Below are 17,955 nucleotides of genomic sequence, written 5' to 3' on the forward strand. Positions count from 1 at the left end.
TGGCAACACAAAGGGCACAACACAGACAAGCCAGAGCCGTTTAGATACGGAATCGAGCAATCAGTAAGGATGTTTCCAGGATGGCAGAGCTTAGATTTGTGTATGGAAATACTTTGTCTCATAGGGAGGAGTGGAAATATTTCATGTCAGGGAATATCTGAATTGAATAAATATTGTTGGAATTTAAATGAGGAGGACTCAGAGGAGTTTTATTGATGGTCAACAGATTACAGGCTTAACAGATGAAGACTAACAGACAGGAACAACAGTGAGGTGCTGTATGTTGGACATGAAGGTTCCTTTTAGAAAATTGACCCGTTTGTGCTTTTAAAGATCAAACATTGATCCCAGTATTTTATGTTTCTACTCTGTGCTGGTATTTAACATCTTTGATTCCATTCAACCATTTTTATCCCAGAATATTCATCCCTCTGCACCAGCGCTGCGGTTATTAGTTATTTTTAACTTTGTACATTTACTTATGTACTGCACTTTAGTACAACATGTACTAAAACTTACACTTCTTATGACAGCTGTACTAACTAGTTACTTTCCAATTAAGACTTAACATTTAAAAAAAAATATGGTCAGACTATAAAATACAACATATACAGTAGTTATAGATAAAACCAGTGTTTTCGAGTTGTTTGTAGTTTCCTCTTGTCACAGTCCTAACAAAGAGATATTTATCCTTGAAACTCCTCACATGGTTTCATTTAAACTGTACATTATTTCACAAAAAAGAAAACATTTGATCATCCAAAAATGATAGGAGGAGACTCAGCTCCCAAATTTGGGGCCACTGGACTGACTATATGAAGTAGTTATATATAAAGTAGCTAAAACTACCTCCACTTCAACCAGCAGCAACACTAAAATGCTGCTTTTACACTGGTGCATCAGTAGACTATTAGCAGTCTAATAATGTCATATATAATAAAAAATCACTTACAGATGCCATCTTTCTGCAGACCATGTGCTTTTACTTGTTTGCTGATGATATATCCATACTTTTCGTACTTCCCTCATTTATGAGCATCATCAGAAAATATATTTTCTATAGTTTCAGGTATGATTCTGGGGACCTGTGGATTTTAATTATTCTGTCCCTCACATCCACTCAGACCTTTTGGTCACTTCACCACTGACAAACAATTAAATTAAATTCTGCCTTTAACAAGTAATAACCTCCCTGCATGCTGTATGAAAACATCAGAGAGTGACAGATCTTGGCAGAAACACAGTCCAGCTTGTATTGAGTGTGATCGCCCTCCTCTGGTTAGGAGCGTGAACTGCCTGTGGCTCTGTGATTGTGGTAGCTGAGAGAATGAGTAAGGTCATGAATTGGACTTGGTGCCAAACGCCCCTTTTCCCACTGGAAGAGCAGATGGCAGCTCCCCAGTGCACACGGCAGGGAGATGCTGCCACCAGACGCTCCAAGCAGGGTGTAAAAACACACACAACACAGACACATTAACGTTCTTGTGTGTGGTGCACACACAGACTGAGATGCACACACAAACTCGTCTGCCCAGCACCGAGCTAATGAGAGCCTGAATTCTTTTCTTTTTCTTGTCTGTGGATAAGCATTTCTCTTGACCTCTGTCGTTATGCTTTGCAGTGTTACAGTGGCAGGTCTGGCTAACCTGTAGCATCCTCCAGGCATTTTATGTCATCCTGGTGTCCCCCAGTCACCATATTATCCATCATTTTCTTTGAGAAGGCAGTGCTTCAGTCCAAACATTTCAAAAAGGCTGCTGTCTGTCAGTAATTCATACAGTATGAATAAACTGAATAATGTTTAATAGAAATGAATGGATTTGAGGGTACATTTGGGTACTGTGACAAAATCCTACTGTGAGGGAGTGTGTCTTTAAGAACTGATGACTCAGCACCATAATTAGATCTTAAGTAATACTTTGTCAGTGAAATGGAATGGTCGACAACTTGATAATATAGAAAATGTCAATTATGAAACAAGTTTACATCATGTTTTCTGCTACAAACCCTTAATTAGAGTGATTTAGATTCAGGCCATTTCAAGGTCTCGTCCAGTAAAATAAAAATCACACTCTTTTCTCACTTCCCATTTACCTGTGCTTTCTCATTTCAGTGTCTAATTATCTACAATTATTACACATTAACAAAAAACATTTTGTAAATGTGTTAAAATGTTCAAATCTTCTGACTGGCAGTGTACAGTTTACAATCCTGCTCCATTAATAATGCAGCTATCACTGTCATTTTGAGCCGTACTGGTTGACACATTGAGGAGGGTATGCTAAGCGTAGCTGAGTGGCGTGTCACGACGGGATATGAGGCAGTTAGCTAATGTGGTGTAAAAGGATTTAGAGGATTTGACCCTATCAGCACAGATGACACTCAGAGAGGCTCTGTTAATGACACTAAATGAGTCTGTGCCTGCAGCATGCTAATAATGGTGGCATGAAAGCCAGGCTTATAATTTATATGGAGATTTTTTGCAAATAGCTAATTGCTAAAAGTGTGTTGAGGTAATGTGTATGTGTGTGTGTCTGTGTTCATATTATGTGAAAGCAAGGTAACACAAAAAACATTTCAGTCCCTTTTCTGAAAGAATGAATCACATTCAAATCACATTGAGCTGTGGATGAAGTGGAATCTTGTAAGTGAGCTGCAATCCCACTTATTGTCCATCTAGCAGCACACGGCAACATGCAGTTATCTGATTTGCTCCAGGTTTCTAGGACTCTGAAGGTCAACACTGAGATTTACAGCAAGCATACTTCCCGACAACATGTTAACAAATAGATCAGTCTATTCTGTATGTTCCTTTTTTAAAAAAACAAAATAAGACAAGTCTGAGGTATTTTGGGGATTGTAAACTTTTCAAATTGATTGAAACTTTTAGACACAAAAGCCATTGACTGCAAGGCTGACAGTTCACATAACCTGCCTCAACAGGGAAAACATAAGTGAGGAAAACAGAACTGTCCCCTCCCCTCAGTCGTAGTCTCTGTTGTTTTCATCTTTCTGGTATTTTTGCAATAAGTGTACCTGACCAGAATCACAGTGGGGAAGTCTGCCAGGCTACTGGACGCCCCATAGGAAACAGTGCAGTTGCTGCTGGTTTATTGGTAGACTGAGGATATAGCCTTTGTGAATTGCGCCCCAAAGTTCTGAAACACACTACCTATAGATATCAGGGCAGCCAAATGTCTGTTTCTGTGTTCATGTGATTTATTTATTCTTCTTTTTTCTTGTATGAAAGGTGCTATTCAAATAGTGTGTTACCATTGTTATTATTGTTATAATTATAATTACAAGTCTGCAGTTGAGTTTTTAACCATTTAATTAGTTTTCTTCTAGACATATCCTTCATTCTGTCTGCTATCATACACCACAACTACATATTTATTTGTCTTCAAGAGGAGTTTGATAGTGTGTTATAGCTATATTACATATACACTAAAAATGCAAGCAAAGATCTGAATATTAGAGTTACGGGGACTGATTTAAACTGATGTGCTGCAGCTGCCAAGATGACTAATAAATGACAAATGGATTCAGGAAGCATTGAGACAAGCAATAAATGGCCCACAACTGTTTCAGGTTAGGTCCACATGCTGAAGGCTACTAAAAGAAAGATTCATTTCTGTGGTTTCAGATAACCTGTTGGCCCAAAGCAGCACAGTAATCTATTAAACTGCATCCACTTCACTGCACAAACAGAGATAAGGAAGCAGTATGCATGCTGTTGAGTTTTGAATAGACTTTCAATAATGCCATCTGCCTTAAAGGGCAGAGCACCTTTAGTCCAGCAGGAATGACAAAATAAATCACAGATTGTATTGATACTCACTATCATTTATTTATTCATATATTCTTCACAAACAGAAACATAGAAAAAAATATTTGATTTTGAGCCACTTAAATTTACCTGTCAACAATAATAATTAGTCATTAATAGCATATTAGTTTCTATTACCTTCACTTTGCCTTTACATAATATCCCTCATCCATTATCATCTATTATTTTCTAAGAGAAGAAGTACCAGCCTTGCCGCCTTGCCAGGCAGGGCATTGGCACAGCTTGACTAGTAGGACAAGGAGGTGTAGCTGCCAACTCCTGCAACCCACCACCCACTGGTCAAATCCTCTTTACTGGTTTCACTATGACAGTCTGCCCACCATCCTTGGCTCGCCTTGCTAAAATACAACAGGAGCTCAGTGACCAGCGCCAGGGATACCCACTGGAGGTGGGAAGAGGAAAGAGAGGGAACTGCAGAGGAAGAGAGAGAAAGAGAAACAGATGGAATAATGGGCAGAGAAAGAGTTCTACAAGCTGAAAGAAAGGGCTCTCCCAGACATTTTCTGTATCACAACTAACCTGTGCGATATGCAGAGAGGCAGGCGGGGGCAGAAGGTGCATTATTTAGATTTTTTTTAATCTGCAATCAATTTTTGTTTGTTTGTTTTCTTATGAAAGGGCACATGATTCAGTATCCAATTCTACACCAACACAAAGTCTAATTTGTTGATTTGTGCGCATGAATGGAAATGTTTGTGCTGGGTGACTTAGTGTTCTTCTAATCTTTTTTTTCTGTGATATTTGTTTACTGACTGCCGGCATGTACTGTAGCCCCACATAGCTGTGGAGGTGGAGGAGTTTCGGATGACTGCCAGCAATTGTTCTTCTTCCCATAATGTATGCCCTGGCCCACTGGCTGCCGCACGTCATTGTTCCACACTTTGTTTTTCCATTCACTTCCAGCATTTTAACACAGATGTTCGCTGTGAGAAGCACTGGAAAGCTGGCTCGTTCACTGCACAGTATTTCCCTCACAGCCCTACATTTAGCCTGTTTGTTGTCTGGTTTGGCATATAAGTGGGCGTGTTGTGTGGCTGAGCTGATAGGCGCTGTTGAGTTTGAATTTGTCTGTGTTTGTGTGGTTTGTTCTGAACCTCTTTCCTCTCTCTCATGTTGTGTCTTTCTGTCCTGTTTTGTCTGTTTTCTAGGAATCACCTTCGAGGTCATCAGTCATCTCTTCTTGGCCTGGGGGTCTTCTAGAGGGTCAGACCTCCTTGCCACCATGAAAGGGTTGGGCACCAACCGTAACAGACACTTGTCTGACTCCTGTGAACCTTCCTCAGGCCATCCAGAGGCCCTCTACAATCAGAGGACCAGCACCCTGCCACGCAGCCCTTACCTACTGAGCCCCACAATGGACCACTATGGCACCATGGACCCCCAACTCTATCAGTCAGCCAACCCAGGCTCCCTTCCACCAGACTGCATGCTGCCCCTCAACAATCAGCTGTCCAACAGCAGCACCTTCCCCAGGATTCACTACAACTCCTACGACCAGTCTGACTTCTCACCACCAGGGGACAGCATTGGGGGGATAAGCACAGGGACCATGGGCACATCCATGTCCATGGGCATGGGAATGGGCGTGACAGGGCTGAGTGGACGAACACCTATGATAACGAGCGGCTCAGCAACTATATCCCATCACATGACCAAAAACCAGGCACCACCCAGTCTACTGGAGTTTGATAAGCAGCTACCTGCAGGCTGTGATGGATTCAGCACGTTACAGTTTCATCGAACGTCTGCTGTCTCTGCTGCCAAGCAGCGCACAGACAGTCCTGGTCGCATCCGTTACATGTTGCACTCAGTGCAGAAGCTCTTTGCAAAGTCCCAGTCACTGGAAAGCCACAACATGAAAGGAAACATCAACGGGCGCTCCACCGGCAGTGGTGGAGGCTCGTCTGGCACCGAAGATGGAGGGAAGCAGAATCGCAGATCCAAAAGTAAAGATCGGGGTACAAAATCAGAGGCAACCGCCAAACGACGACCACGCTCCAACATGTCAGGTTACTGGAGCTCAGACGATTTGGACAGCAGTGATTTGAGCAGTTACCATAACACCATGGCCATGATGACTCTGGGGCATCCAACTGGCCACGACAGCCAGGGGGGCCAGAGCAGATACATCCACAGTGGCTACAACACTATCAGCTCCTCCAAAAGCAGCAATGACATGAAATATCAGGCACTTCCTGTGCCTGGGGGTGGGGGAGGTGGTGGACTAAGTGGAACAGGAAGAATGCTAATAAATGATAATGACTATATGAAAGGAGGGTCCTGGTCCACACTGACCATGGGCCAGCCGAGACAGGTGATCCAGAAGGGCTCGGCTACTCTGGACAGGTCTATGCTCAAGTCCAAATCCTGCCAACAGGAACTAACCTGCAACTATCTGCAGGTTGGACGGAGGGTGAGTAGGCCTGAAGTGAAGTGGTAGTAGTTGATAAAAGTTACACTTAATATTTAGTATTCATGCTAACAGGCTCATGTGCATGCATCGGTTCATATCAAGGTATCCTTACTATCAAGAGCACTACTACAGTGATGACAGACTGTGAAAAGAAATTACTAATTTTATCTGCTTAATGCTGCCTGTAGGGGGATTGGAGTAGCACATTAGGCCGCACTGGGGGTGCCAATGAAATCCCATGTCGGCGGATGCGCAGTGGTAGCTATGTGAAGGCCATGGGAGACATGGAAGACAGTGATGACTCGGAGGGAAGCCCCAAACCCTCGCCAAAAACCGCCGCTCGTCGCCAGAGCTATCTCAGGGCTACGCAGCAGTCTCTGAGCGACCAGCTCCCCCCACGCAAGTAAGACAACAGACTGAGCTTTATCATGCAGTGCATATTAGTATTCAACAGCAAGAGAGACAGCCTCGTGTTAAAGGTACAGCGTGTGATTCAAATGTAAACCAAAGTTAGTCGCATGATTAAAATTCAAAACACAGGAGTGCAACCTGCTACCAGACTCAAAATGACAGATGGGTCCTTTAATAAATGTACTCCTGTCTTTTTCTACTATATAACTTAAAAGCCTCACTTATATCCTTAAAGCCAATATACTTAAATGAAAAGTTACTGCCTTTAGAAAGTGTTATAAATACTGATTGACACAACCTCCCAACAATCAAAAGAAAATAAATAAGCTCACATTTTCTGGGCGTACAGCAGGAAAGTATCACAGCCAGCCTCACCATGCAAGAAAATACAGGTGCATACAACATGCAACAGAAGCATACACAGTACACGCTGCGCTTACTCACGCATAGAAATAAGTGGTGTCAGACTCCCTGTTGTCCTCCACATGTCAGCCTTACAACCATACCTCATCTGGGACTTACCGTTCTACTGCACCTGCAAAGCGTCAGTCAAGAGGATACAGACAACATTAGTGAAGTTATATAATATGACAGTGACTTTTGTTTCCACTCAACCACTGAATCACCATAAATCAGCTTAATCTCTCTAAATGACTGGCAGTACGCCTCACCTGTCTTTGAATTATTCGCTTTCTGAAGCTGATATATTGAACAGTACAGTATGTGATGCAGGTGCAGAGGGACGCAGCTGAGTTCACTGTGCCTTTTCAGAAAATGATAGGAAAGGAAATTAGGTTCGCATTCTTTCATTTCTATCAAAGGCAATGTTTAACAAATTCAAGCATGATATGAACTGTCAGGTTTTGTAACGTCTACTCAAATTTCAGAACTCCAAGTGTTTTGCACATTTGCAGTGGAACAATCACAGTGACCTATAATGGCAGCTATTGAAATTTTGTCTAAGATAATGTTTTTTCTGTGTTTGTACGTTTCTCAAACAGTCTCATTCTCAACTCAAATAAGTGTCAGCAAGGATTTGCTCAAGAAAATGATGAAATTTTAATGATTCAATTAATTCTTTGCCAAAGATTTTCATGCTTTGGCATTCCCTGCTGTATGTTTCTAGAGTTTTGCCAGTGCATTCAGATACATACAGTAAATGCATGATACCTTTCTATAAAGCAGTCCCTGTTTTTGCTGTCCTCAAGTTTGGAGGTTGCGGTGTCAAAATGTCAGTGCCGCGCTTTATGCCAGCACTCACAGCAGGCATACTTCTGGCTGGATCAGAGCTGGAGTGTTGATGCATTCAACTGAAACACGAGCACATCACTTTGAGGAACACAGCCACAGGCCTACTGACATACACACCTCCAAATAAGCTTTCAGATCCCTTTAAAGTCTATGTTTAGAAAGTTAAGGATTTATTTTCCCTAAAACGTGCTTGGATGACTAACCTTACTCCCCCTGCCAATCCTTGACCATCCAACCCCACTCTCTTCCGGTCTGCTCCACCCTGATTGGCATGAGCAGCAGAACCCTGGATTACACCTTGTTGCAAGGGGAGCTGGATGCCCTGTGGTCTCCACTCCACAGTGTGTCCTCTCTGCACCAGCTGGGCAGGTCAATGAGCAGGTCAGTGATAGGTCTGTAAGCCACGTCTCAGGGGTGCGGTGCAAAACGCCGATGTCTGATTGGATCTTTTACAATCAATGACTTAGCACTGCACCCCCTCAGACGTCTTTAAAGTTAGTGGCAACTTCAAATGCCAAATTCATGCCCTGCTGCCAGCAACTGCCAACCTCCCTCAAGCTTGTAAATACCATCTGCCCAGTGCTTTTAGGTGAAAAGTAGCTGAGCTTGACACTATTCAAATGGGGTAATGAGGGCACATCTTTGTCTATAGACCCTGGCATAGCAGCCTACTGCCATGTAATGATCACTGTGTGCCAACAAAGAATATGTAAAGCTGACTTTAGAGCCGCTGTTTGATTTAGCCTAACCCTGTTCTTTGTCTTTGGCACCATGATGGCATAGAGAGCTGTGTACATGCGTCGCCTGACATCACTGGCTTTGCATGCTGAGACGCTACAATGATTGATGCTAAAATTAGATGAAATTGGAATAGAGTCGAGATGTGGATTCATGATGACTCATACATGAAAGTGGAAATGAAAGGGATAACTTGAAAAACAACCTTATCCTCCTTTTATACCTCTTTCAATTCCTCGTTTTGTGGATCATTCATTTTCTCCCCTGATCCACGATTCCCAACCGCCTCCCTGTCATTGTATATTAACATCAACTTTTCCATCTTTTCCTCTAATATGTGCTCATGCAGTCGTGACATTGGCTTTAATTTTCCTCCCTACAGTTAATATCCTTAACACGTCTCCTTTATCCTGTTGTCCAGCTGTCTTCCATCTCTCCGAGAGCTCTCCAATAATCGCAGCCTGGACAACCTAGACTGCATTGGGGGCACAGGCTCGTCTTTACCACCCTGGGATGATGACGACTTCAGCCAGGCCTGCAGCACCTTGGGCAGACGTAGCTGCATGGCACAGGTCAGTGCTAGCCTGGACAGGACAGATGGGGATTGTGTTGGATGTGTGGTTTGTGAGCTGTTGGAGGCCAAATAATGAAGTCCTGCTGTTTCTCTCTTTATCTGTGTCTTTTCTCTCATTAGCTCAGCAGATATTTTTCTAATGAGTTAAGAATACATCTGTGCTTGATCTTTACATCACTTGGCTCCGAGAAAACTTTCTACTTTCAAATCACCAATGAGTTTCAAAGACTCCTTTTTCTGCCTTGAGCTACTTACACTCATTTCCATAGTATAATTTGCATTTTCACAGATACAGCTTGCACTGCTTGCAGTGAACAAAGAATCCCTATTTTCTGAATGCATTTCATATTAATGTTATTATCCTTAAAGTAAAATGAATGACATCAGTAGTTTTAAGTCTGATTCATCGACTTGCATAAGAGCCATTAGCCTCCCGCTGACAAGGTCACTGAGATGATGAACAACTATGCGAAGTGGCTCTGATCTTTTTCAATGAACTAGTCAAATGAGGCAGTGCAGGCTATTAGAGCAGGATTTGCACCCAATCTCTGACAGGTCACCACATTACAACAAATGTGTCCAGTTTATGAATGCATTTCTTCAATCTGCTTGCACAGCAGCATACCAAACAAATTTAATATGCATTGTAATTTAGCCTTGTTGAGGTCAAGCTGTACACTTCGGAGCATTCTCCAAAATGAAATTAATTTGAATCAGAAGTGAAAATATGCCATACATTTAACATGACTCCAAAATGCGTGGAGGTGTAACCAGCAGATTCTCTGCTTCGTTTTCTTTTGTGCTGCCTCTCCTGCACTCTGCCATCAGTGAACCATCAAAATAACTTTGCTACAAATGCATTTTTTCTTCTGTTTCTGTCAATCAGCAGAAAATGAAACCCATCATCTGTAAGGCTGGTTCTTACTCTTCAAAGGAAGTCTCAGAAACGAATGACTTTTTATGCAGTTGCTGCATAAAACATACTAAAAACTTTTCAAAGTGACGTCTTATGCCTTTGTATTTCTTTTATTTTCTGTAAGTTGACAGTTCTTGTATTGCAGGCCGCGTAGGAAATGTCAAAAAATGAAAATGTATTTTGTAGATGAAATGACAGCCCATCCAGAAATGCACCATGAAGTGAAGCAGCACTGGTTTCACTCGGGTTGAAGAGCACTATGCTCTCCACTACTTAGCACTAATTAGACCTATTGTACCCAGTTGTCACACAGTTAATCTTTAATCAAGCAAATGTGTCCCACAGGTAGAGAGAACACCCTTTACAGAAACAGTTGGGTAGTTATTGGTAACCTCCAGCACTGGGAGCAGCTACTGCAATCAGAATGAACGCACTCACACAATAATGTTCTCCTTGCTACACTGCTGCTACTCCTTTACCAATCTCGTCCTGCAGCTACGGGACCTTGACATGAGTCATCATTATGAGGACCGCAGCTCAGAGTCCACATTCAGAGATTCCCGTTCCTACTCTCAGGACAACTCAGAGCCTCCAGACTTGCCCATGCCAACATGCTTCCGATCACGCAGCCACAGCTACCTGAGAGCCATCCAGGCTGGCTGTTCCCAAGATGACGACACAGCATCCATGGACTCAGGCTGCTCACCACCCCTGACTGACACCACTGTTCGCACCTACAGCACCAGCACTGGTGAGTCACAGGCTGCAAGAGACATGATACATTTGCTGCAAACAAATTTATTTGACCTCGTAAACCATATAAAGTGGGAAAATGGAAGAGTTCTTACCATGATGCAGTGTTATGTGTTGCCAGATGCGATATATATAGTACATATCTGTTTTGGTTACTTTTTGAGTCATTAAAATCTTGATCATTCTTGCAAGTTGTAACCCCTTTTCCAGAGTCACGCAGACACATGAGCCAAATTCTTAGTTTGATTTGTATTTTCTGTAACATTGCTTTGAATTCTCTTCATAGCCTTGGTCCTGGGTAGAACACTAGTCCTCCAACATGATGTTTATCCATTTACCACTTAAAGGACTACAAAAGACAGCCTTGATCAAAAAGAGCCATTGATACACACACAGCTGCAGTTTAATCTATCAGAACTCTGCCCTGACAGCTGTTAGACAAGCCTTTAAGAGACAGACACTAGATCACACTGCTGCTCCAGATGAAGCTTCACTGTGGAGCTTTGCTTGTCACTGAAGTTCTTACATGACATGACTACAGTATACAGCTGCACAACAATACACTGGGCAGTTTGCCTACCTCCTTGATGTTAAATTTGTTGTAACAGGAATTGTGAATGGTTGTGATGACACACAACAGGCAAAGAAGCTTTTCACTGGTAGCTGACATCTGACTGCTCCCTGAGCTCACAGTCTGCTTTCATCTGCTTGAGTTATAATTACCACAGAACATCCACATCGTGGCGCTCTTCACCGCAGTCCTCTGTAGACCAGAGTGAGCATGCTGCCTTCAAACTGGTGGATTTTTTTGCCGTCTGACATTGACATTGTCAACACTATTAGTCTGAATCTGTCCGTGGGCGCCAATCAATCGACATATTTTGACAACTGTTTTATTTATTTTATTTTATTTATTTATTGTAGGAAGCGGAAAAGAAAGTAATTTACGCACAAAGGAGACAGGGAGCCAGTTCAGGTTTTTTTGTTTGTTTAATTCTGAGTGCTTTATTTCTCTGAATTGAATGACTTCATTGTCTGCTGTTCAGTGTTTATAATGCATTTTGGTGGTTCAGCGGTCTGAAGTGTGTTTTGCGCGTCAGTGCAGGACAGGGTGGAGGGATCTGGGTCCCTGAGAAAGCAGAAGATCCTCAGGACAGAGAGCACTTGCGCTGAATGAGACAGATTGCAACATGCAAATTATTGACTTGCCGACTCTACCAAAGTCTCTGTGTCGTTATTGAGTCGCACTTTTATGTGCATTCAAGTTACATTACATACAATATATACAATATGTTTACGCACGATAAGTAAACCTGGAGTGTCCGAGGGGCTCCTGAACGCATCAGCAGACACGCCACCACGCCTCCCTCGATCTTAACTGTAGACACAAACAAAAGGCGACCGAGACCGGCTTGTCTGTCCCACACCGTTGACAGAGACAGTGTCCACTCCGGTTGCAGAGCACTGTAAGTCTGAACTGAAGACACCGTCGTGTCTGTGTACGTTTCTGCGCCTGAGGGTAAGTACTGTTGGTGTTGTTGCTGCCGTGGTTGACGTTAATTGTGTTTTCCGTTACTCACGTTAGCAGCCACGTTAGCCTGTGTGGTTACCTGAACTTACGTTCACGTGAGCGCGTGATGTTTTGCTCTCTTCTTGTCGCTACTTCGACTGTGAGCAGCAGAGCAGGTATCCGACAGTAAAATACCTTAAAGCCACCGTTTTGCATCAGTGCGTGGGTGTTATTGACAGTGACTTTAACTAAACATAAACTTCACATAAACTTGTACGTTTTTTTGTTTGTTTGTTTCTGTTCTTTTCTTTTTCTTATCATTTTCTCTTTGCTTCCTCTTTAGAAATTGATTTTACCTTCTTACTCTTGACCTTCCTATTCTCCATCATCCTTTTTATTTTATTTGCTATTGACCTAAGCATGTTCAGCCTGTTTACTGGCCCTCTGCTCTGTAAAGCACTTTGGAAACCTTGTTTTTAAAAGGTGCCATATAAATAAAGTTAGTATTATCACGTCATCCTGTCTCTGTCTGACAGTTTACTATGGATGCTCATTTGGCTCATTTGTTTAACATGTTCAATTTAAGAAGTGTCTGATAAATGGAGAGTGAGATGCAAACACGTGTGGACCATTAAACAAAACTTTGGGGAATTAGGAGAATCCAGCCATTTGAGACAGCTCTCATCACCCTGATAAATATCTGATGGCGTGTCTGCTCACTGATCTGTTATGTCTTGGGTAGCAACTGCCTCCATTATTGAGATGTTTTGTGGTCTGTCATGCTTCCAGTGGTGTTGTTTGATGCTCTCTTTACTATATCAATTATTGAGTATTCCCTGCCAGCTTTTCAGTACAAAGCACTCCTGATGTCGCTGACATCAGGAAAGCTTGCTCCCACTATGGGCTGTGATGCTCCACCACGGGAGTCAAGTTATATGTGCTTGTCTGGATGTCCCTTTAGCTGCCTACAGTTTAAGGCGTTCACATATCTTCCTGGAAGCTGCTTCTTTTTGGTTTGCTCAAATGAAAAATTGGCCTTTTGTGGGGGATTATTTGAGGGTTTCCCCACTTTTGTCCCTGTGGTTTCCTGTGTATTGTAACATGGATTAAATCCCATTTTGAGGTCACATTTAATAAAAAGGAAAGTGCGTAGCTGTTGTTGAAAGCATTTAATGTGATAATTCATTGGAGTAATGGCTTTTGTGACAAGGGAGTGGGGATCATTTCAGGGAAGGTTGTCTTTGTCTCATGGCTGTTAATTGATTAAACAATACAGATGGATCAACTGGCAGGCAGCAGGGCAACTTGGCAAGCAATGCTGAACTGCTAAATAGAGCATCACGATCCACCTTTTGTCTTTTGTTGTCCTTGCCTCTTGTCCAGCTCCAACTGATCACAGAACAGCACTACCTCAAACAGTCATAAATGTGTGTTGTTGCTGGCTTGACAACGCTGGAGAAAGAGGGACAGAACTGCCACCCTGAGTGTTTTATCTGCCCCACAGTAACTGAGGTTCATCAACCACTTCATTTACCATCAGTTCTTTCCTCCACAGTGGATTAAATAAGCAAGAAGGTCGGATCAGGTGTTCGTCAGTGAAATGATGCATCTGTAATGTGCCCAATTAGGGGATAGATCTACTAAAAGTAACAGTGATTAATATTTGAGACTCAAGCCTGTTGACAGAATCGTGGCTAATGTGATGGCAAAGGAGGACCTTATTCTACTTTTATGTAATTGGTATTGATATAATATCAATAAAATGAATGATAAAACAAAAATGGCATAGTTTGCCACTTCCCAACATTCCTGTAATATGAGAGAAAGGCCTAACATACAAATAGGATTTAGGGTACTATACCAACAGTGTCATTGTGGGCACTGTGGTTGTTAGGTATTTCTAAAATCTTCCAAGGCAAACAGTAAAATGCCATTAACAGGGAGGGCACTGCTGTGTGGGTTCTTGCACGTTAAAGTTGACCAAAGTTTCCAATTGTCATGTTTTTTCTTAATTTTGTGAATATTTAGCCATTGCATTGCTGCTGCGTCATTTACAATGTGCTGACAGGAGGTCTTACACTGGTGAGAGGGTGAGTGGAAAGCAGTCGTGGGGTTGATGGAAACTGTTTTCAGCTGCTGTAGCTTCTTGCAGCTAATAGTTTTCTGTTTTTGAAAGTCACATCTTGAAGCAGGGCTCGCGGTGGACAACAGAACCACTGTCCAGATGCATGAAAACAGCAGTGCTCGCTGCCCACTCCAGATTCCACTCAAACACTGTGGCACAAAGCATCTGGTTGTTTCTTTTGTTCAATTCCCTTCTGTGGAGCAACCAGTCAGCTCTTCAGAGCAGCTCCTATGCACAAATTCAGCTTATCAAAGAGACAACAGGACTTGGTTTCACATCTGTTTTTTTTTATAGTTCTTTTCTCAGTGTTTGGATTTAGGGAAGGCTTTGTTAGCATTGGTGTTATTGTCGAGGATATCTTTTATGCTTGCACAGCTGTGTATGTTTGTGTGGCCAAGTTGTGCATAATAAGCATATACAGGAGCCGGTCTGAATTAGAGCATGTGCCACTTAATGTCCATCTGTCTGTGTGGAGTTTCTGCCATGGCTGCACTTTCTGGCTCTAACAGGAACTAATTAGGAATCAGCTGGATTCTGTTTTCTGTGCTATAATATATTCGCTATGTGTTACGACCCTCTTTTTTTTTTAGTTTCGGCTGTTATTCTATTAACAGTTACTCACCATTTCCACTGCTAAGATCTAGGATGCTCACTTATGTGGTTGTCCTGCTGGGTCCATTAGTCTTCACATCCCCCATATTGTGGCAATGAGAATGTCTGATAATGATGTGTGTTTGTTTTTTAGCATCAACACATTAACATATGCAGACACATATAAGGATCCCTGTATATTTGCTAATTTGTTATCAATATATGCACATATGAGGCATTTTACAATTAAAGACGACTGCATGTCTAGAGCCATGCTGGCAGCTCTGTGAGACTGTACTTCAGCACAGCAGTGCTTTCAGCTAAATGCTAAATTCAGCATGCCAACATACTCTCAATGACAATCCAATCAAAAATACCAGAGAAGCACAATCTGTTTTTTTTTAGGTGCAGATAGGAGGATCATTAAAGATTTACAAAACACACTGACAATGTGTTCAGCATATTAACACGCTGATGTTCAGTATGTTAGAGCCATGCTGCTAGCATGCTAATGTGTCCTTCACAGTAAACTCAAAGCACAGCACTGTTTCAAAAGTGACTCAATAATACATTATCTTTTGGATTTCAGTACTGCATTTCTTGTTACCTATTGGCTGACATATACAGCATCTGTATATTTGTGGTCAGCTAAATCATTTGATATTATTGGCCCGACCTATTTATTGTGTCCAGCTCTGCTACTTTATCTCCTGTCTAATCTCAGAGGCAGCTGTCAGTTATGATTTTAGGGCTTGTTTTTGGTGAGCAAAGCAGATTCTGTGGTATTAAGACTTAAGGGTGAGTTCTCCTCCGAGTGACGAAAGCATGATGTAACACTTAGAAGAAGTGCAGGGCAGGTGTCCAAACACAGACACACACATATACACATGTATCTATGCCCTCTCACACCCAGCCAGTGATAGCCATCCTGCAAACTGGGATGCAGGAGTAGAGTCGCTGCATCACATAGCTGCCGCAACAATGGCAACCCCATTCTGCCCAGCATCTGTCTCTGTGATGAGAGGGAATGTGGACAGTGAAAAGCATGCTTTCCTAAGGCAAGGATGGTGGTCCGAGGCCGGTGGATAATCCATGGCTTGTGGCATGTGCTGTTGAGCTATGACGGATGAAAACTGCAGGTTTCTTAAAATAGATTTGTTAGACTGGATGTCTGTCTTACAAGGGTGGGCAAGAGCTGTTCTTAATATCACCGAGATGTTATGGCTGACACATCTACTCGCTGTCCCGTGGGTGTCAGGGGCGGCTTTTTGGCGAGCAGACTTGGTTGGTGGTTCCCATGTTTTAAATATGAGGCTGAGGGTGTGTTCTGTCAAAGCATCACATTTAGCTTCCCTTGGAAAGCGTATGCTAATTTCCCAACGTGCATCCTCATACATTTGGAGTGATGTTTGTGCTGTCAGCTTGTTTTTTACAGTCTCCAGTCTCCTCTTCAGGATGTTCACGTGTAGGATATAAAGGCACAGCCAAGGTCTGGAGATAGTCCAATTTGGGTGTCATCTCTGTTGTTGTTATAAATGAGGATAAAAAGATCAGAAGATGATCAATAGCAGAGCCAGTCTGCGATGGGCTCCACACTACTTTAGCACAGTGGCAGCACAGGAGAGTGGTCTGACTGAATCCACTGTCAGTCTGAGTTAAATCTGTGTGTGTGTGTGTGTGTGTGTGTGTGTGTGTGTGTGTGTGTGTGTGTGTGTGTGTGTGTGTGTGTGTGTGTGTGTGTGTGGGTGTGTGTGTGTGGGTGTGTGTGTGTGCGTGTGGGTGTGTGCGTGTGCGTGTGTGTGCGTGTGTGTGTGTGCGTGTGTGTGCGTGTGTGTGTGTGTGTGTGTGTGTTTTAAATGAGCAGAATCATGAAAGGAAAGCCCAAACAATGCTAAGCTCACGCAAGCTTTTGCTAAACACAGCAGGAATGGACTGGATGATCTTTGGGTTAAATATCTGGCAACAGTAGACTGCAAATGCTTTTCTAAATAATAGGGGAGCAAACCCACAGAACCGCTCTGTTACTCTTAAAGGCGCTCTGAGAGGAGGACCATGGAGCTGCTCGTGGTGCTGTAGTTCAGGTTGATACAATTCTCTGAAATAGCTGACTGACAGCAGTTTGTTAGACGACTCAACTCGCAGTTCAGGAGTTTAATCTGACACAAAGATCTGTGTGAGGTACATATTAGAGATGAAGCTAAGAAGTGGATTACAGTGAACAACAACCCTTTTGTCTGAGTGCTTTCTCAGCAGCTCACATGTTTGCTACGAGGCTTTTTCAAATTCCTTGATGACTTGTCGAGATTTCTGACCACAGCATTCAGCGAAGCAGCACGAGGCATAAACAGTGTTTGCTGCATGCTGTACCTCAGGGGGTCATCAGATGCTGTCGTGCAGTTTCCTCTCGTGGCAAACTTTAACCTTTCAGGTGTCTCCACAGGAAATTATGACTGTTTATCACAATCTCTCTTTTGCGTTCTCTCTGTGAGTTTTACTCACAGAAATACCTCAGATCTGGTGACTATGCATTGTGTCTGTGCAGGCTTTGACTGTCACAGTATGGCTGAGCTTTACAGAAAGGTTTGGGCCCCTTTACCAGAGTCAGTAAATTTGCCAGCAGACACCACATTCACATAGATTTAGAATTTTTCCATCCATATATACATAGGGTCCTTTTATTGCCACAATACAGAAAACACAGAACACAAATGCAGAATGTCATGGAAATTGCCAAAATATGCATGCAGTTTATAACAAGTGGGGTTTTCCCCGCCATTATAAGCATTTTCCACCGTGCCTAAGCCGCATGAACAGGAACAATAA

The 17,955-nt window shown here is 42.6% G+C and overlaps 1 protein-coding gene across 4 annotated transcripts in view; it reads left to right on the top strand.

Annotated features, from left to right (window-relative positions):
- dlgap4b (discs, large (Drosophila) homolog-associated protein 4b) overlaps positions 1–17,955 on the top strand; it is a 45,337-nt gene that overhangs the window by 8,140 nt on the left and 19,242 nt on the right. For 3 of the 4 annotated variants that reach the window (XR_011602053.1, XM_070959354.1, XM_070959352.1), the window contains exons 2-6: positions 4,999–6,263; positions 6,452–6,666; positions 8,205–8,306; positions 9,085–9,235; positions 10,649–10,904. Coding sequence is in view for 3 of the 4 variants with exons in the window: in XM_070959354.1 (XP_070815455.1) it covers positions 5,073–6,263; positions 6,452–6,666; positions 8,205–8,306; positions 9,085–9,235; positions 10,649–10,904 (1,915 nt within the window). In the remaining variant the exon portion in view is untranslated. The remainder of the gene's footprint in view (positions 1–4,998; positions 6,264–6,451; positions 6,667–8,204; positions 8,307–9,084; positions 9,236–10,648; positions 10,905–17,955) is intronic. The other variant, XM_070959353.1, reaches the window with a different exon arrangement.

The sequence above is a fragment of the Chaetodon trifascialis genome, chromosome 3 (genome assembly GCF_039877785.1).
Source record: "Chaetodon trifascialis isolate fChaTrf1 chromosome 3, fChaTrf1.hap1, whole genome shotgun sequence".
Lineage (NCBI taxonomy): Eukaryota > Metazoa > Chordata > Actinopteri > Chaetodontiformes > Chaetodontidae > Chaetodon > Chaetodon trifascialis.